The 18,968-nt window shown below is 43.5% G+C and overlaps 1 protein-coding gene across 1 annotated transcript in view; it reads left to right on the top strand.

The window, feature by feature from the left end:
- The window catches only part of LOC147669087 (phosphatidylcholine-sterol acyltransferase-like), a 127,080-nt gene that overhangs the window by 22,014 nt on the left and 86,098 nt on the right, over positions 1–18,968 (top strand). The window contains exon 2 of the mRNA XM_086948235.1: positions 10,315–10,539. Within this exon, the coding sequence (XP_086804361.1) occupies positions 10,315–10,539 (225 nt within the window). The remainder of the gene's footprint in view (positions 1–10,314; positions 10,540–18,968) is intronic.

Here is an 18,968-nt window from a genome sequence, read left to right on the forward strand (position 1 = left end):
CAGGCTCTGTGGACCACCTGGCGGCCCCCAGGCAGCGACAATGTACCTTGGCAGGTCCGCCCTTCATTGGTGCCTCTCTCCTCTGTTCTGGGCAGGACTCTTTCTTCACCCGATCCCTCTCCTTGGACCGGGACTTCGGCAAGGAGCCTGCAAGGCTCCTGATGTCCTGGGCTGCCCGCGGGGCTCCTCCCAACAACATGGGAGCCCCGCTTGGGCCAGCAGCCACTTGTCATCACTCTTGCCGGTGCAGCACACGCAGGGCTCTCCCTCACGGGAGACCCGCTACTCCCCAGCCGCCGCTTCCGCTTCGTGAGGGCGCAAGGCCCGGCCCACAGTCAGGCTCGTCCTGCCTGACTTCCGTGCAATTGCGGCGGACGTTTCTCTACCTCCTCTCGTTGCCATGCAGGGTGGGCACCTGCCAAACTCAAGGCAGACGTGGGGTGGGGCACCTGCATCTTCAGCACCACAACGCGGGGTAGGCACCCAAAGTAAAGGCACCGATGCGGGGTGGGCTCCCGCTCGGTTTCTAAAGGATAAATAGGTGGGATAGGCTCCTGCGACAGCATAAAGGCAGGGTGGGCTCCCGCCTTTCCAGAGGCATAAAAACAGCGGGGTGGGCTCCCGCTTCCCACGCACTGCTGGGGAATCCCCACGTCAGAATTCCCTCGGAATCGATCACTACTTTGCGCTGCAGATGCAGGCAAACCTGCTCCTCTTTCCTGGGCAAATTAGACTATAGCGCTCACGAGGCGCTAGAAGCCTGGACTGCAAGACAAGGATGAAGGCCCAAGTTCCTAGGGTCACAGCTGGTCCCAGGGAGGCCAGCACACAAGGCCCTCCAGCAGGGAGGCAAACCCTTGTAGTGGTTCCTCCTGGGCCCCCAGCAGCTGCAAGCCCCCAGTAAGTCCAAGAACAGCACACATCATGGGGTCACAGCCCCTATATTTATACTCAGCATTTCTTTGTCTGCAGTGCAGGGCATGGGGGAACCAGATGCAACTGGTTCAGGGGGATTTGGAGCACTTTCTTTTCCAAGCTCCTCTTCCCCATTGTTAGGTGGGGGTCGTCATCAGACACACCACAGGGTGGTGGAGACAGCATTCACTAGGGCAGGCACAATCATATTCAGGGACCAGGGACTTCCCCTCCTACTACTCAAAATGTAGATGTCCCATTCAGCCTAGCGCCGACTCACCCTGCCCCCCCCCCGGAGCCACACACACCTCCCAGCCCCTGTCACTCAAAAGCCAGACATGCAATTCACATCAGGCAGGCAGACACATAGCACACAAAAATGCCAACTTCTAAAAGTGGCATTTTTAATATAGTTATAATAAATCTGCGCACACCATTGCGTAGCATTTGTTCCAGTGTTAATTCCGGATATGAGAGGCACAGCGTGGTCAAGTTTGGTATATTTGGAACAGTGATAACAGTTATCAGGGAATCCCCAATGCATTACAATGGGAGGGCAGCCCCACAGTTGTGAAAAACCAAAATGTTTGTTTGTCACTACCAGGACATGTCACACACTTAGGGTACATGTCTTATCTTGTACTTACAATGCACCCTGCCCATAGGGCTAGCTAGGGACTACCTTAGACGTGACTGACATGTAGTAAAAGGGGGGTCACGGACATGGCACACACTTTAGGTGCCACGTCACAGCGGCAGTAACACTGCGCGCACAGGCCCTGCAATGACAGAGGCCTGAGATAGGTTTTAAAGGCTACTTTGGTGGGTGGCGCAATCAGCGCTGCAAGCCCACCAGTAGCATTTAATTTACCAGCCCGGGGTATTTGGGATACCACTTTACAAGGGACTGGCAGGTAAATTAAATAGGCCAAGCAGGTGTAGACCAATCTTACCATATTTAACATAGAGAGCGTACGCACTTTACACTGGACAGCAGTGCTACAGTGCCCAGAGTCCTAAAACCACCAACACCATGTCAGAAAAAAGGCTAGGAGAAAGGCAAAAAGTTTAGGATTGACCCTGCAGAAAAGGCCAAGTCCAACACAACCCCCTTCCAGCCAAAACGCAGGGTAGACCAATCACCACCATGATGGGCTTCCCTGCCTTGGGCAATAGAACACGGACACGGGCCCGCAACTGCAGAGACACCCTCCAGTTCTACGCCACTCTGAACACACGTGGTTCCCTCTGTTGAAGCTCTCAGGACCAACTAGGCTATCCCACTGGTACTCCCCAGCTGTCCACGGCCACGGCCAGGCCCTAGGCCACCCAGATGTCACTGGTCCTTGCCAATCCACAGAGTGGGGGGCAGTAACCGCAGGCACATAGTACCCATTCTCCACTATACTCCTCATCAGTGCAGTTCAAAACTGCCACTGATCCTCCAACCTAGGGTCAGCACCCTCAGCCTGACCAGAAGTCACAGGCGAGGCTCTCCTCCCCCCACCTCTTCTTCTGGGGTTCCGTACCCTCCTCCTTGGAGAGGCAACCTCAGAACACAACTCTCACCAGCTGAAACTCCCTAACAGGAGACCAGCTCACTCAGACCCTCAGAGACTCTTGTCTTCAGAAAAACAAAGCACACAGCACAGTTCCTCTTCAAGCAGGGGGGACACAGCACTCTCCCTCAGCAGAAACAGCAAACTGCAGTCCAGCCCTCATTGGCCCTCAATGGCTTTATAAAAGTTAAAGGCAGACATGTTGTTTTTGGTACACTCTCACTGTGTTGTGCGTTACGCCTTCCAAAGTAGGTAAGTATTCTGTTTGGTATTTATGCCCTAACTATTACCACTTTAGTAAAGTGAGAACAGTAGAGCAAATTAGGTATAATATTCTATATATTTATTTAAAAACTATGGAGTAAAGCAAAAGCAGGAGTACTGCGGTATTCCAAATATTTTTTCAAAGGTTAACATTTCTGTTTATACATTTGACTACGTTTAAACTACTGTATGGTAAACGGTGTTTTTTGTTTTTTAGAGTAGCGCATTAATTGTTTGTAATTACAGCACTACTTTGTACACTTATATGTGCATATTTAAATATCCAAATAATTGAAAAACACTTTAGCATATTATATTGTTAAAATGCATTGCCTTATAGTGAATAATGCCAAGCCTAATTTTTACCTACATTGAGTGGCTTAACGCAAAACACGCTGAAAAGAAGATGGCTGCCTTTAGCTTTTGTAAAAGCAGTCATTGGCTAATCAGCTAATGAATTAGCACTATATACCTTGGGAATACCACAGATACAGATATACCGAAAATTCAAAAGACTTCAAACGTATGAAATACATACCCTACTTACGTGCAGTAGATCTTCTATTACAATTATGTCACATAAACAATAAAAAATGAACTTTCATGTGAAGTGATGAAAACCTGTCTGTGATGTAAAGATTCCCAATGTAACTCCTGCAATGTGAGTTTAGCACCCCAATTTCTGACTTTCATCTTCTCGGTTCATGAGCTACCAGTTGCCCAGCCCCAGATTCACCAGTAGTCATCAGGGGCTCAGCCACACATGGGCTATGGGGCCATAGACCTCTGGTTGCTGTTATCTGTAGCACGGCTAAATATAGATCATTCTCTCTGCCAGCATTCTTGTGCGGGGGTGCTTGCAGGGTACGTGGCTCTTTGGAGATGTCAAGCTTCTTGGAAGAGGCATATTGAGCTTTGCATGTATGTAACACTAGGAGCACCATAATTTGAGGTCTGGCTCTGCCTATATTCATCTGACAAGTCAAAAGCTCCATGTTAAGGCACCTTCAACCTCCTTTACAAATATGATATCAAAGGATGGATTCTTTAGTATTGTCTATTAACTTTTCCTCCTCCTTGGATTCCATTGCAATTAAGGAAAGACTGCACACAAATGTAAGTAAAATCCTAGGTACAGAAACGTCAAACAAAAGACATACTGGCCTTGGGAAGAGAGGAATTGCCTTCACAGAGAGCTATGACGCCTTGTGGTGAAAGCCAAAGATCATTGGAAGCCACAAAGCTGATGCATCTGCTTTTGAGCAAGACCATCTCCATCACGGCATGGAACATGGAACATGAGGACTATCTTCGAGACAGGCAAGACAGCCCAAGAAGCAGCAGAGGAGTCGCACTCTTTGGAGTCGTGGTGCACTCCTAGGCACCACATACAGCTGGCATGCGGGTCCATTACAGACATCTGACGTGCACAGGTCTCACATGCCTTAAAGCTCGAAGGCATTGCACACTGTTCCGTGATGCCGAAGCCGTCGAGAAGACCCGAAAAACAGGCTAAGGAACCGCTGGTTTTCCAGGATCCGCATTTGGATGCGGAAAAGAAGAAAGCGGATGCCAGCGCGCCGGGAGGGGCATATATGGCTCCGCTGACGTCACATCCGTGGACGATGACAGGGCAGAGCCGTGTGGCGCCGTCCCCTGCGCGCAGAGGTTCTGCTGCAGAAAGTTTTCCGGATCCAGTCTGATGCCTGGGGCTATTCTAAGTTAAGGAATCTACGGCTAGATCTCTCTATCAGACAACTGCATTGCAGCACAAGCAGCCAGCCACATGTTCATTGCAAATTGTATTGGACTACTCTCCAGATATGATCATGCCACATGGGATGAAATACAAAAACTACTGCAACACCTCCCTGATCACTACATCAGTACCAACAACATGGTACACAATTGGTGGAAGAAGGTAGGAATATATCTAATGCCACTATACAATGTGCCCTAGACTCTGCAGACAAAAGCACCCATGAAGTTAACACCAGTGTGCTTATAAGACGTCACGCATGACTCAGAGTCTCCGGCTTAGTTCCGGATGAACAACAACATGTGCTCAATTTATTATTTGATGGACAACATTTATTTTGGCCAGAGGTGGATTAAATGCTTGAAAAGTTAAAAAAAACACTGAAACAGCTAGAGCAATGGGGCCGTACAAACATAACAACGTGGTTTCTTTTGTAGTGGTCAGTACAGGGGTGGAGCCAGAGGTGGTTCCTCCTCTGATTCCCGCACTGGACCTAAACAACATGGCTCCTATCAGAGTCAATTTACAAGGGGATCTTCGTATAAAAAATGTATATAAGTAGAGGTAGAGGCCAGGCAACCACTACCAAAACTCTCACCCCTCCAAAACAGTGACCAGCTACACCTCCCCAACCATATATATCACAGTTGGGGGAAAGTTGAATTTTTGTTATCCACACTGGCAGAACATCACAACAGACTAATAATTACTATCCATAATCAAAAATGGGTATTGTTTAGAACTCAAACACCACCGACAATACCACCAGGAACACAAAATATGTCACAAGAACATCTTATCGTTTTACTGGACATGGTTCTATCTCTCCTTTAAACGAGCATTGGCATAGCCAATAGGTCTCGCCTTTAGGACCTTAAGAAACTGTTATTGCGGCACCTTAAGTGACATGCAAGAGTTTTGTGACACTTTGTACAAATGTTCGCGCTACCTGCCTACACGTCCATGTGCTGCTGCCAATAACCGTTCACGGTGAGTTCCCTACTACTAATAACCAAAAGGCGACGTTCCGATATAGTCCTTGCTTTCTTCTCGCTATGAACACCAGATATATTACTGAAGGTCGTTATTTGATCGACCTCGGAAGGATGAAAGGCCGAGTCGAATCAGTGGAATTCGCAACCCTGACGTCTGCATCAAGGGTGTCAACCCACCTAGCAGCCTTTCTGAGTGCATTGGTGCCTGTTCAGAGCCTCGTTCACCTGAGATGAACAAGGCAAGGATGCCCCCCCCCCCCCCGAACAAGGCAGGGATGCCCCCCCCCCCCATCTCAAGGAACTCCTTCTGAGCACGAGTTGCTACCTGCCACCGGAAGCCCACCCAAGACACTCAGGGTGGGGGTGTCACGTGGGGGATCTTTAATCATAGATGGTCCAAGGAGGCACCGTGGTGTCAGATGCACACTTTGCATCCACAGCAAAAACACAGCGCCCCCTTCTTGAAAATGATAAAATTAACACCACAGAGCTGGACAATTAAAGCAAAAACATAGTGCTCATTTTATCAGTCTCAGATCAGTGAAAACTGCATAGGCCATGCTTGATTTCGAAAGTTTGGACTTCAGTTCTCACAGATGCATTCCCCTGCAGTCCCATTTCCCTGTCTCCCCTAACACGTGCAGACTCAGAAGGGGTCAAGGCCAAGCTGCTCCATGCCAACGCACCCCATTTATGACTGACACAAGGCATGCTGGGATAGCGTGCTGTCAAGTGTCCGTGGTGCCTTCAGCCACTCCTGGCTTGACATCTAACCGCACTATTTATGCTCGGACTTTCAGCCCTTCGTACAATGTTAAAAACAAACTACAAACTACAAGTCCCATAATGCAATGTGCCACTGGCTGAGAAACCAGGTCTGCAGACCTTTTGCACACTCATCTGTCTATCGTTTTTCTGTTGTATCCCTCCAACACTCTGCACCCACTGTTGCTTGGACCTCATCTCTGTCCTGTACCTCCTCTGCCCCCCCACCCTGACTTGCAGGCAGGTCAACGCTTTATATGTCACAGAGACACACATGACCGGTCCATATAAAATGTCAGCAGTAAATACATATTTGTGGCATGCGCGTGCAGCCTGCTTTAGGGGCACCGCCTGTTGCTGAGGTCCTAGTGCAGGATGCAAAGGACCGGTTGGGATCTCTGCTGGGAAAGACTCCCCCCCAACTCTACCCCTCCACCGAAACCAAGGTCAATAAAGGGAGTGGCAATATGGACTACTGATATTTTAATATCGCTACCAATTCAGAAAGCTTTGACTGTAGGCGCAATGTGATAAGATCAGGTAGCACTTAAAGACTGGTAGTTCCTCCTTGGATAAGACGGAGTTGATGATGTAGTTGTGAAGTTTGTGTTGATAGATGATGGCCAGTAGCTTAAACAAGCAAACATTTAGCTAACAAGCATTGGCCGCGTGGCAATAAAAAAAAAATTTTAACGCCAGTGGTGCACACGCGTGCGCGCGACGGGAAAAGTGCTGTGGACGTCGCCAGCGCTTGTGCGCATACTAGCAAGCTGGTGGCCGCTTTGGGAGCACTTCCCAAAGCCGCTATTAAATATCTCTCCGAGCAGCGCATGCACGCTGACACTGCGAGACCTAAAAAGGGCAATAGCAATTTTACCCTTACCACATCAGGAACATTGAATATTCTCCATTTATTTTCTCATCCACAAAAAGGACAAAATCCTAAAACCTATCCTAGATCTTAGGCCACTCAACAGTTACACCTCCTCAGAACCCTTTTACATGGTAACTCTGCAAGAAGTGATACCACTGCTACAGCAAGGAGATTTCATAACCGAATTAGACCTCAAGGGTGCACACTTCAATATTCCCTTTCATCCACCACACTGCTGTTATTTACGTTTTCAACTCTACAGGCAACACTATCAGTTCAAGGTGCTACTTTTCAGGGTCACTACAGCTCAGAGGGTTTCACCAAATGCATTGCAGTAGTGACGGCTCATCTCAGAAGGAAAAGAGTACATATTTTCCCCTATCTAGACGTTTGTTCATCAAAAGTCCAAACTACCAACAGTGTCATCAAGACACTCAGAAGGGGATCAACCTTCAACACAAACTAGGGTTTACCCTAAACATACAAAAGTCTCATCTGCAGCCATTGGAAATTCAGCCTTTCCTAAGTGCAACTGGCAATTTCGTTACTGCTAAAGCATATCCCAGTACAGAAAGAGTGCAAAGGTTCACAGAAACCATACCTCTTTTTCAACCACAAGCTCAACTCACATTAAAAGTAGCAATGGCGTTTTTAGACATGATGTCATCCTGCATAGCCATATTACAACACGCTCGCCTACATATGTGTCCCCTTCAGCACACTCTCCAATCTCAATGGATTTAAGAAGAGGGGCATCTCCAAGATTGAGCGTGGGTAGGGCCAGCAATTCATTGTTCTCTGCAGTGGTGGAACAGCCAGGAGCAGCTCCTCCACTAAGGCAGAGTGTAGCCCACTGCTTTCAGAGCAGTGGAAAAGGGGAAAAATAAAATGATAACAACAGGGTTCATTGTTGCGGGGCTGGGTTAGGGTAGGGCGGGGCTAGTGGCCCCAGGATGAAGAGTAGTTCATGCACACTTGCCGCCAGATTCATCATTCTCCCGTTTTGCGAGGCCCTAATAGCGATTCATAGCGAATCGCTATTAAGGACTCGCAAAACGGGATTCATGTAGGAATCGCAATATTTTTTGCGATTCCTACACATTCTTTATTTGCGATTAGCAAATTGCTAATCGCAAATAAGGAAAAACTCCCCATGCATTCCTATGGGCCAAAAGGCCCATAGGAATGAATGGTGAGTATTCCTTATTTGCGATTAGCAATTTGCTAATCGCAAATAAGATAGCGATTTGAAGGGTGCCAGGGGTGTCCAAAGGACACCCTGTAGCACCCCTCAAATGATCTGTGACACAGGTGTTGCACACACACATGTCCAAAGGACATGTGTGTGTGTAACATGCAACTCAGAAAAATGCATTTAAATGCATTTTTCTGAGTTTTCGCAATTTACCGCAAGGTCTGACCTCGCGGTAAATTGCGCCTAGAAATTGCGAATTCGCAAATTGAAATAGGATGTTGAATTGCATTTAAGGAATCTCAAATAGAGATTCCTTAAATGTCATTTCTCGCAAAATTGCGAGATCGCAATTAGCGATTTTTACATTTGGGATGCTGAATCCCAAATGCAAAAATCGCTCTCGCAAAGGGCCGGATTCTCAGAATCTGGCCCTTTGCGAGCGCAAAAAAGCTTGATGAATCAGGCTGTAAGTGCGCTTGATTACTTGGCCAGCCGTCTTGGGCCGGCCAGTCATGCGCACTTTGCATGTTCCCCACTAAGCTTTAAAACACATCCTGTGTGCTTCCGAGACTCATCAGCAATGACGGAGGAGATACGGAGGCAGCCGCCAGGAGTTAAGTGGTTTTAAAAAAAAAAAATTGTCCCCCCCCCTTCCCTGCCAGCCACCACTGGGAATAACAGCAACTTGTTGCAAGGCCAGCCATTCAAAGCCCCAATTCCTCAAATCACCATTACCAAAGATGCATCCCTTCAGGTTAGCTGGGCAATAGCTCAAACACATCTTCATATTAATCATCTACAGGTACCAGCAATTCATCTAGTCCTCAAAGCTTTTCAAAGTCACCTACACCAAGAAGTAGTAGTAATATGAAGAGACCATATGACAGCAATGCATTATATTCAGAAACTAAATGTTCCTTTCATTTTCTATCGAGAATGGCATCTTGAAAAGCAAGCCCTTTTGTTGTAATGTAGTTTCAAAGAAACAATCGTTCACTAAGGCAATAGGTCTCTGAAATGTGTTAGGAAAAATACCATAAGTCCTCTATGTTTATAGGACCCAGCATTATAGAGTGTATCATTGGTAAGTATAGGGCAGGACACATTTTGACATTGTCATGGAATTAATGTATTCATTGCAAAGTATTATTTCATTTTAATTTGTTTTTAACTTTTTGATCTAGTGCTCACAAATAAGTGAAAAAATGTGCTGTGGTGAGTTAGAAGACGTTAAAACATGCATTGAGTTAAACAACAAGAAGAGACTCCTTTTGGGCAATTTGTTATATAATAAAATAAGTAGTTAGGTTTTTCTATGGTCAAAGGTGTTTCAATCTCATGTATTTGAGATCATCATCAGAACAGCTGTGTGAGCACCTAATATTTAGAGCACGGCTGGACCAGAGGTGTGGTGGATGCAAATTAAGTGAAGGCACATTGTATTCGGCTTGCAATAAGAAGCCCGAGGCGGCTATCAATTTCGGTATGCGGCTGAAGTCCACGTGAATATTGGCAAGAAAACGCATGTAGCAGGTTTCTGTTTGGGTAATTGGTGGGTCAGAGTAGATCATAGTATTTTTGGCGATTAATCATGTATGAAGTTATTCGGAAGGCTAGGCAATATCTCCAGTATCCAAGGAAAAGCCACTGAATTGCATGACATCTTTGTAAATCTGTCCGACAGTCTCATGTATGTGCAAGCCAAGTCACTTCATGGTACACGTTACTTTGGTATCTCATTATCACTGACCCATAGATCTTTAAAAGAATACTTCACTTTTCTCCCAGTCCAGTGCTCTGTTTATATCCTCTAAGAGTGACACGGACCAAGAGTTCCTAAAAATCTATGTTAATCAATGCTTACGTTTGTAAACAACCAGTGGCTTGATGCTAAAGAGTATTGTATATGGCAACTAATACCTGTTTATGCTTACAATGACCTACATAAGTTGTAATTCAAACGTCTGCTTTTCCTGTGACCCCCCCAGATGTACAGGAGGAATACTTCCACAAGATGAAGGACTTGATTGAGGAGATGTATGAAGCTTACCAGAAGCCAGTGTATCTTATTGGTCACAGCCTTGGCTGCCTGTATCTCCTCCATTTTCTAACTAAACAACCACAGGAATGGAAGGACCATCATATTAATGGCTTCATCTCTTTAGGGGCGCCCTGGGGTGGAGCTGTCAAGCCATTGTTGGTGCTGATGTCAGGTGAGGTATCTGTTCATTGTGTAGATTGCTCATGTTTTTGTTGACATAAGATGTGGATGGTTAAGGCCCTGCTTAAATAAGATTTCTTCACATGCACAAAACATACCCTAATGAAAGGGTAAATTGCATCAATTATACACGTAATAGGTCTTGGAGCCTTCTTCCTGTGCATATATCAATAGTCACGTTATGGTAGGTACTCACATGTAACAAAGATGCAAAAACCAATGAAGTACATATTGAGCCACAGGTGATGGCTAAATATGTACACCCTGGGTATGTACACCCAGGGTGCTTGACTCAAGTCAAGCACTCTGGGTGTACATACCCAGAGTACGTGGAGTGGAAGTGGCTTGGCAGTTGGGAGTTGTGGTGGTAGAACCAGGCAGTTAGCAGTTGGGATCTTCAAGCCACAAGAGCTGGAAGATAGAGTGCAATTTGGAAAGAACTGGCATACAGAAATATAACCACAATTTAGAAATGGGTATGCTGGTTGAATTTAAGTATCTGAGATTCAACAACTCAAGATGTTGCAACAAAAAAGTATAGAAAGCCAAAAAGTTAATAACAGTTATCGAGAGAATGTTACAGCACAGGTAGTGCTTAATTTGTAAATACAAATATAGGTGTCAGGGCCCTCGTCAGGTGGCCACTACAGCTTACACCGCCCATTGCCCCTGCCAGCACTGCCCATGACATACAAACACAGCAACTAACCATCACACTCCTACGAGTATTCCAGACCACCAATGCTATAAAAATGGCTTGAGTGGCAGGTATTAGTACATTTTATTGTATATTGAGTGAATAGAAAACTGTTGTTGTGTTCATCTTTAAACAGTCAAACAGCACCACCATGTGGCAGACTGTCATAAGTGTTGGAAATTAAGTTCCCGTGCCGAGAACTGGAAATCACCAACTCAAATTAAGCACTGAACTGGTATAGTATAGAAGCAATTAAAATCCAATACAAGACAACATAAAAGCATATGACAGTTCTGCTGGTGATGGCTCATCAGATAGCAGAAAGCATTGAGCATAACATTTGAGCTGAGAGTGCCATGTATACCAAATGCATCAAAAACATGGTGATTGGCGGAATGCTTGATTTAATCTCAGCCACTTGCAATTGCTCCGGCTGCATCACTATGCATCATTTTAACCCACCATACCATCTCAATGTGGATCCAGCCATATGCAAAATAGTCTAGACCCTGCCCAATGGTAACAGTCCAGCCGAATTTCCAGGCCTTAAATTCCCAGACGTGGGTCTCCTGCTCACTGTGCCACTGGAAACAAGCTATATCTGACTGATAAGCCCTAATCAGGGTTTAAACTGTCCTGGATTGTTTGTGTTGCAGTACAGGGAAAACTTGGCCTGGCGGTTTGGGCTAGACTGTTCTGATTGGAGCAGGATCTGGACTGATTTGCAATGTCTGGGTGCAAACTGAGGTGGCACGGTGGGTGAAAAACGATCCGGTGACAACAAGGCAGACCAGGAACTCCTTCTACATATGAAGAAAAGCCTTATATCAATAGTCACTTTCTCCTAGAGTGGACCAGTTCACAACTACACACAGTTAACAAGGAAAAGACACTCTCCACTGCAGTATCATGAGATCTTTATTTTGAAGGATACCACCTCAGACACAAATGTGAAACTATTAGATCTGTCCAAGACTCTTAATGTTACAACAGGTGGGCATTCCTGAACCCACCAACATCGGTAACAAGACAGACTATGTGGAAACCTAGCTAAAGAGCCCTCTTTGATGCAGACAACTTCTCTCCCTCATTCACCATTAAAAAGGTGATTGGTACTATTGGGCCTAAGCCACACCCTAGGGCAACACCTCATACTATCCTAGATAGGCTTTAGAATTGTGACACTATTCTCCAATTAGCTATTCTCCAATTAGCTAGGGAGAAACAATCTTTAACATATAAGGTCATGGCCCTATCAATATTTCCAGAATTCACACTTGTGATCTAGGAGCCCTGCTGGGAGTACTTGCCCCTCAAATGCAAATTAAAGCAAGTCTGCATACCTTATGCTATGCTCTACTCTTCAAGACTGAAAATAATGCACCAAAACAAGCCCCATGTCCTCCTAACGCCACAGAATGTCACTCTCTTCGTAAAACAGATTGCCTCATCCTGCAGCGGACTCCCGACGTTGCCCACATACACTGAATGAATAGCTGGGTGAAGTAAAGTGATATTCTTCATTTCAGTGACTGAGACCTTGGACAGTATGTTATTTCCTACAGTGCGATGATCTACTGATGTATACATGTTTGTTCTGATAACTCTTCTACTCTTGTTTTATGCTCAGATGCACAGGACACGGGTATGGTGGATTTAAATCTGGGTTGAGGGCGCATGGCTTTTACCAGTGCATATCATGTTTACTGTAGCTTTAAAAGGCATCTTATATCTACTGCCCCTTCATTTCAGGCAGTGCTGCTTTGATGGCTATCATGGCACCCCCAGGGGTACCCTCCTTCACCAAGATTGTTGATACATGTATTGCATGAGGTGCTGTTCTCTCGCATTTGTGTTGGGTCTTTTGTTTGGTGGTTTATATGGGAGTTTGCTGGGTGGGGTTGCTAGTGTGGGAGAGTCTTTTAGAGAGGAACTCACAACCGGCAGAAGCAGTTTCAGGATGCTCCAGCTTTCTCCGCAGGGTTTTTATTGCTATGGCATGTCACCAGATGGGCCATCAGGTCCACTATTGTGTATGCACTATTCTACTTTATATCTAGATTCGGATGGCTAAAGGGTGACAATTGGTACATTTTCTAACCTGGAATGTCAAAGGACTCAATAATCCTCATAAGATCAGACCAATTCTAACTTAGTTGGATTGCCACAAGATTGATGTGGCATTCCTCCAAGAAACAACTCCTGAGCTCACCTGCTTCCATGGTAGCAGTGGAGAAGGGTGGGTATCGTACATTCGCCACTTTCACCTCATATGCTATTGGAACCACTAAATTCAAATTAAGCAAATCTTGGGCAGTTTTATCTGTTTCATGAACAACTTCGATGTCACTACACATTATATAAAGTCTAATAGCATTGTATTTAGCCACAAAAATACTAAAAGTGGAGCCCATCACATTAAAGGTACCTTGCTTAGCAAGGTCAAGACATTCCCTATCTTGGTATTCTCTTTGTGTGCTCCCTTTGTTGGTCCCCTTTGTTAAGCGCCAAAAGAAATGCCTTCTCAGAAGACTCGCTTTGGTTTATACATTTTCTTCTAAAATTAGGCAGAAGTGCATCCCTGCAATTTTGAAAATGTATCAAACTAGATGTCTCACTATTACAACATATGGTGCTGAGATTCGGGGGTGTTCAAACTCATCTCCTCTTCAAACTACAGAAAACAGGTTTCTTAAGCAACTACTTTCATTACTGTTAAGTGTGTCCTCCTTTAATGTCCCTGAACAGTTAGCCATTATTTAAGTTCTGATTTAATTCAGTTTCACCACTTGTGCCTGAAGCTTGCTGTTTAGATTTCCGGTTTGGTGGGTGGTGGAGGTACCTGCAATAGAATACACAGCCTTTACCTGCCAGCTACTACCCTTTGCACTAATTGACAGAAGGTGATATCTGAGATCCTTAACTGTTTTCACCTCTATTGAGGCATAAGTAAGCTCTGGTTGTACGCTCATGGATGCCTTCAAATCCTATATATGGGACATCTGCATGGCAACGCAACATGTCATACGTAAGCTCTGTGCGGTTGTTTGGATACACTGGAATCAGCCTATATGAGCCATACCAACATCCAACTGCTAGCAGACATAAAAATGAAACTATCTGAGTTCTTACAGATAGCTAGCACAAGCATATGGGAGGGAGAGAGGCCAGGGAGGATCCTTGCTGTGCTGGTGCGCCGCCCTTGGACCTCGTAAAATAAAGGTGGCAGACGAGATGGATTTGCATGAGGTTGAACATATATCATCTTAATTCTGTGCATACTATATTCAGTTACATTCTTCATGTGCCACCTTCTCACAGGCCAACTACTAACAATACCTTGATCGCATTGTAATTGCTTGGATAAATAATGTTCGCCCACAATTCCTTGATGCTCCCATCACACTTGAGGAAATAACCACTGTGATTTCTAGTATGCCCACATGTAAAACACCTGGGAATAACAACCTTTCTACAGAATGCTCCCATCTGCTGGCACCTCGACTATGGCTAATTTAGAATGCTCTTACATAGGGTGTTGTTTCCCCATCCCTTAGGGAGACCTTACTCATTACACTAATGAAACAGGTAAAGTCACCCGACCAATGCGATTCTCATAGACCATTATCTCTTACTAACATGGACGCCAAGATCCTAGCAAAGTTATTAGCTAACCGATTTATGGTCTTGGTGCCCAATTTTGTCTTGCAAAACCAATCAGGATTCAGTCCGGGTAGATCAACCACTAACACCCTATTTGCAGTAATGCACCAGCTGAACCCAGACATGGAGACTCCCACAGATGTTTAAGAGTTCACTCTATTTAAGGCTATATCTGAATTAGTATAAATCGGAATTAATCCACGATTTTCCCTTTGAACCCCCCCCCTTTCCCCACCCTTGCACACACCCCAGAATACAGACTTTGTTTAAATATTTGGGTATTCGGTTTAATAGAGATAACAAGGCATTTATATCTGAAAATTGCAGAGTAGTAATGACAAAAGTTGATGACCTTGTTAAGAAGGGAATTTCCTCCCAGTGTCACTTGTGGGTAGCCACGCATAGATAAAAACTATGATACTGCCCAGTTTGCTGTATCATTTCTATAGTATCCTTATCCCACTGACTAAGCAATTTTTCATAGACCCGAGGTCCATGATGATTACATTAGCATGGGTGGACAAACAACCTAGATTAAAATAGGAAATGTTAACATTGCCATATGCACATGGAGTAGCAGGTGGCTCTGTATTTTGAAGTCTATTACATCTGTGCTCAGCTGCAATTCGCCTACTATTGGCTGCACCCATCTCCCTATATGGCCCACGTAGCAGTTGAGTGGGACATATCTGAACCAGTTCCACTCTGTGCTTTGATAGGCCAGACCCCCCACAGTTGTCAAAATTATATTAATTCTATAGGCAGCACTCAATTGACATGGGAGGGTTTTCGGAAGAGACTAACATGCCCAATTGTATATGTCCCAGAACGAATGTCTGACATAATATCGACAGACAGAATATCGAAATGCAAAAATATTGGAGCAAAAATATCGACAGCAAAAATATCGGAATCCTATCTTCATTAAGGTAAGTACAAAAATATCGAAAAAAATAATATCGTAGTACAAAAATATCGGAATCAAAAATATCGTTTTTTTAAATGTATTAATAATAATGTAAAAATAATTTTAAAATACATATAATTTTACAAATATTAAATAAAAATATTAAAACAAAATTAAAACTAATACATATACATTTAAAATAAATAAAACACAATAATTTAATGTAATTTTTTTTTTTTATGTTATTTATTTGATTTAATGTAATATTTTTTTGTTTTTACCCTGTACGCCTGTACCCCAAAAACCCAAAACTGACCCTGAACCCTAAAAATATCCCTGTACCCCAAAAACCCAAAACTGACCCTGAAACCTAAAAATACCCCTTTACCCAAAAACTGAAAACTGACCCTTATCCCTAAAAATACCCCTTTACCCAAAAACTGAAAACTGACCCTGAACCCTAAAAATACCCCTTTACCCAAAAACTGAAAACTGACCCTGAACCCTAAAAATACCCCTTTACCCAAAAACTGAAAACTGACCCTGAACCCTAAAAATACCCCTTTACCCATGAACTGAAAACTGACCCTGAACCCTAAAAATACCCCTTTACCCAAAAACTGAAAACTGACCCAGAACCCTAAAAATACCCCTTTACCCAAAAACTGAAAACTGACCCTGAACCCTAAAAATACTCCTTTACCCAAAATTAATTAATATTATTTAATTACCAATTAATTATTAATTAACAATAAAAATAAAGTAAATATATTAGTACATTAGCTGTAATTAATTTAATTTAATAATTAATATTATTTTTCCCAATTAATTAATTAAGAATAAAAACATTATATATAAAAAAATTACTATAATTAATGTAATTAAATAATTAATATTAATTAATTACCAACTAATTAATAATTATAAATATGTACAAAATTATATTAATTAATTAACTAATTAATATAAATTAATTACCAATTAATTAATTAAAATATGTACAAACATATATCAATTAATTAATTATTATTAAATTACTTCCCACCCTATTCCCCTATAAACCCATAACCCGCTACAGAACATATTTATCAATTAATCAATTAATTAAAAATAATTAAAAATTATTTCTCAATTAATTAATTAATAATTCCTACTAATTAATAATTAATTTAACATAAATAAATTACTTCCCACCCTATTCCCCTATAAACCCACAACCCGCTACAGTAGTAAAAGGCAATATTTAATTAAATTACATTAAAAATAAATAATAAAACATAATAAATACAATATAATATACACTAAATTTATTTAAAAATTGATATTAGTAACATCGAAGTTATTCATTTCGATATTATTGACATCGATATTTAAAACTTCGATATTACTGATATCATACTAATATCGATATTAAGACTGTCGATATTACTTACCTTCGATATTTTGTCCCATCGATATTTAAACTTCGATATTTTTGTATATCGATATTTAAAAATCGATATTTTGTCTGTGTACCTCCCAGAACAACTTTTGGTTCAATGCCCACTTTATCAACCTGCTAGAGAAAAGACATTCATCTATAGATTAACCAATTCTGGATTGATTAAAATTTGGTATGTATTTCCAGATGGCCAGTTAATTGAAAGTCCAACAAAAAGAATGAGCTTGCTACCATGAAAATCGTCTGTCATTCAAGTCAATCAATTGACGTCTCATAGAAAAACATGAGGTTTTTTAAAAGAACCCTCACCCTTCAAATTAGTGGTTTCTCACATCCAGGTGTTTGGTCAACATGTTTCAGCCAATGGTGCATACAGATTGAGTCACAGTGGCTCTCTTCAGGACCAAGGTGTTTAGGGCCAGAAAACCCTAAATAGTGAACTCATGATTTTTCACCTTATTTCTTGTAATATTCCAAGAAGTAGGGTGAAAAATCATAATTCCCGGAAACAGCGCCGAAAATACGCGGGCGTTAGTGAGCATGCGTTCACTATTTGGGGTTTTCTGTCCCTAAACATCTTGGTCCATGTGATAGAGAGCATCCTATCACCCGATCCACCGAGAACTTCAAGATGGTGTCTAGTGGTCCACTCCAACCACAAGAGTTGAGCGGTCAAGTCTGCGGCGCAAAGGAGGAGCAGGTGTCCGGACAGAAGCTAAAAGAGAGCCGTTGGCTCAGCTGTGGGCCGTCGGGTGACTGGAGATCCAGAGGAGGCGAGGCTGCGACGGACAGCTGCAGGAGAGAAGGCGAAGCTACGCAGGACAGAGCATCAGACGACGGAACAAGAAGAACAGAAAAGGAGAGTCCAGAGGCTGTAGACACGGAGGAGGCGAAGCGGAGCGGCTGAGCTGACCTACGGGAGGTTTCCCCAACACACAACGCGCTCGTATCCGGCTGTCCCTCCAAGCAACAGGACACGGCGATACCCATTGCTACGGTCACCGGGGACCGTAGCCCCAGGCAAGTAACGTGGGGAGAACGGTGGAGGAGGAGGTTGGAGGGCACAGGACTGTTGGGCTTGTGGCATAAGTAAAGTGTTGCATGCGAAACGCGCTTTCTTTTCCCTTCCCCATTCCTCACTACCTGACCCTTCCTCCTAAAAATAAAGATATCACGAGTCTCGGTGATCCCAAGTTCCTGGTGACGGGTGCACACATAGAGCTTTAAGAATATATACAGTCGCGCCCTGCATCCTTTGTTATCTTTAGCCAAGTATTTTGAAACTGTTTAACAAATTGACGCGTGAATAAAACGCTTATTGTGCTACTGTCAATGACTGTTTTGATACTTGCGATACAGTTACTTAAGGACGAAGTGTGAAAACGCTTACAGTCCACTAATTTTTCACAGCATATCCACCACTGATTTTAATACTACACCAGGAGTCCATTAATATGTATCCTTCAAAGGTGAATATCCTGGAGGTAGGTTTAACAATTTCACTCACAAATTCACCTCATCACAAGAAAAAAAACTCCACTATAATCAGGCATCCAAGCACACCTAAGATGCATTCGGCATCTAGGTGGGAACCCGGTGATGAAGCATGCTACCAACTATCTTGATGTGTGAGGGTTCTTTTAACAAACCACATGGTTTTCCCTGAGACGTCATTTGATTGACATGAATGACAGACGATTTGTTTGATAGCAA

This window comes from Lissotriton vulgaris, unplaced genomic scaffold, assembly GCF_964263255.1.
Source record: "Lissotriton vulgaris unplaced genomic scaffold, aLisVul1.2 SCAFFOLD_2385, whole genome shotgun sequence".
Classification (NCBI taxonomy): Eukaryota; Metazoa; Chordata; class Amphibia; order Caudata; family Salamandridae; genus Lissotriton; species Lissotriton vulgaris.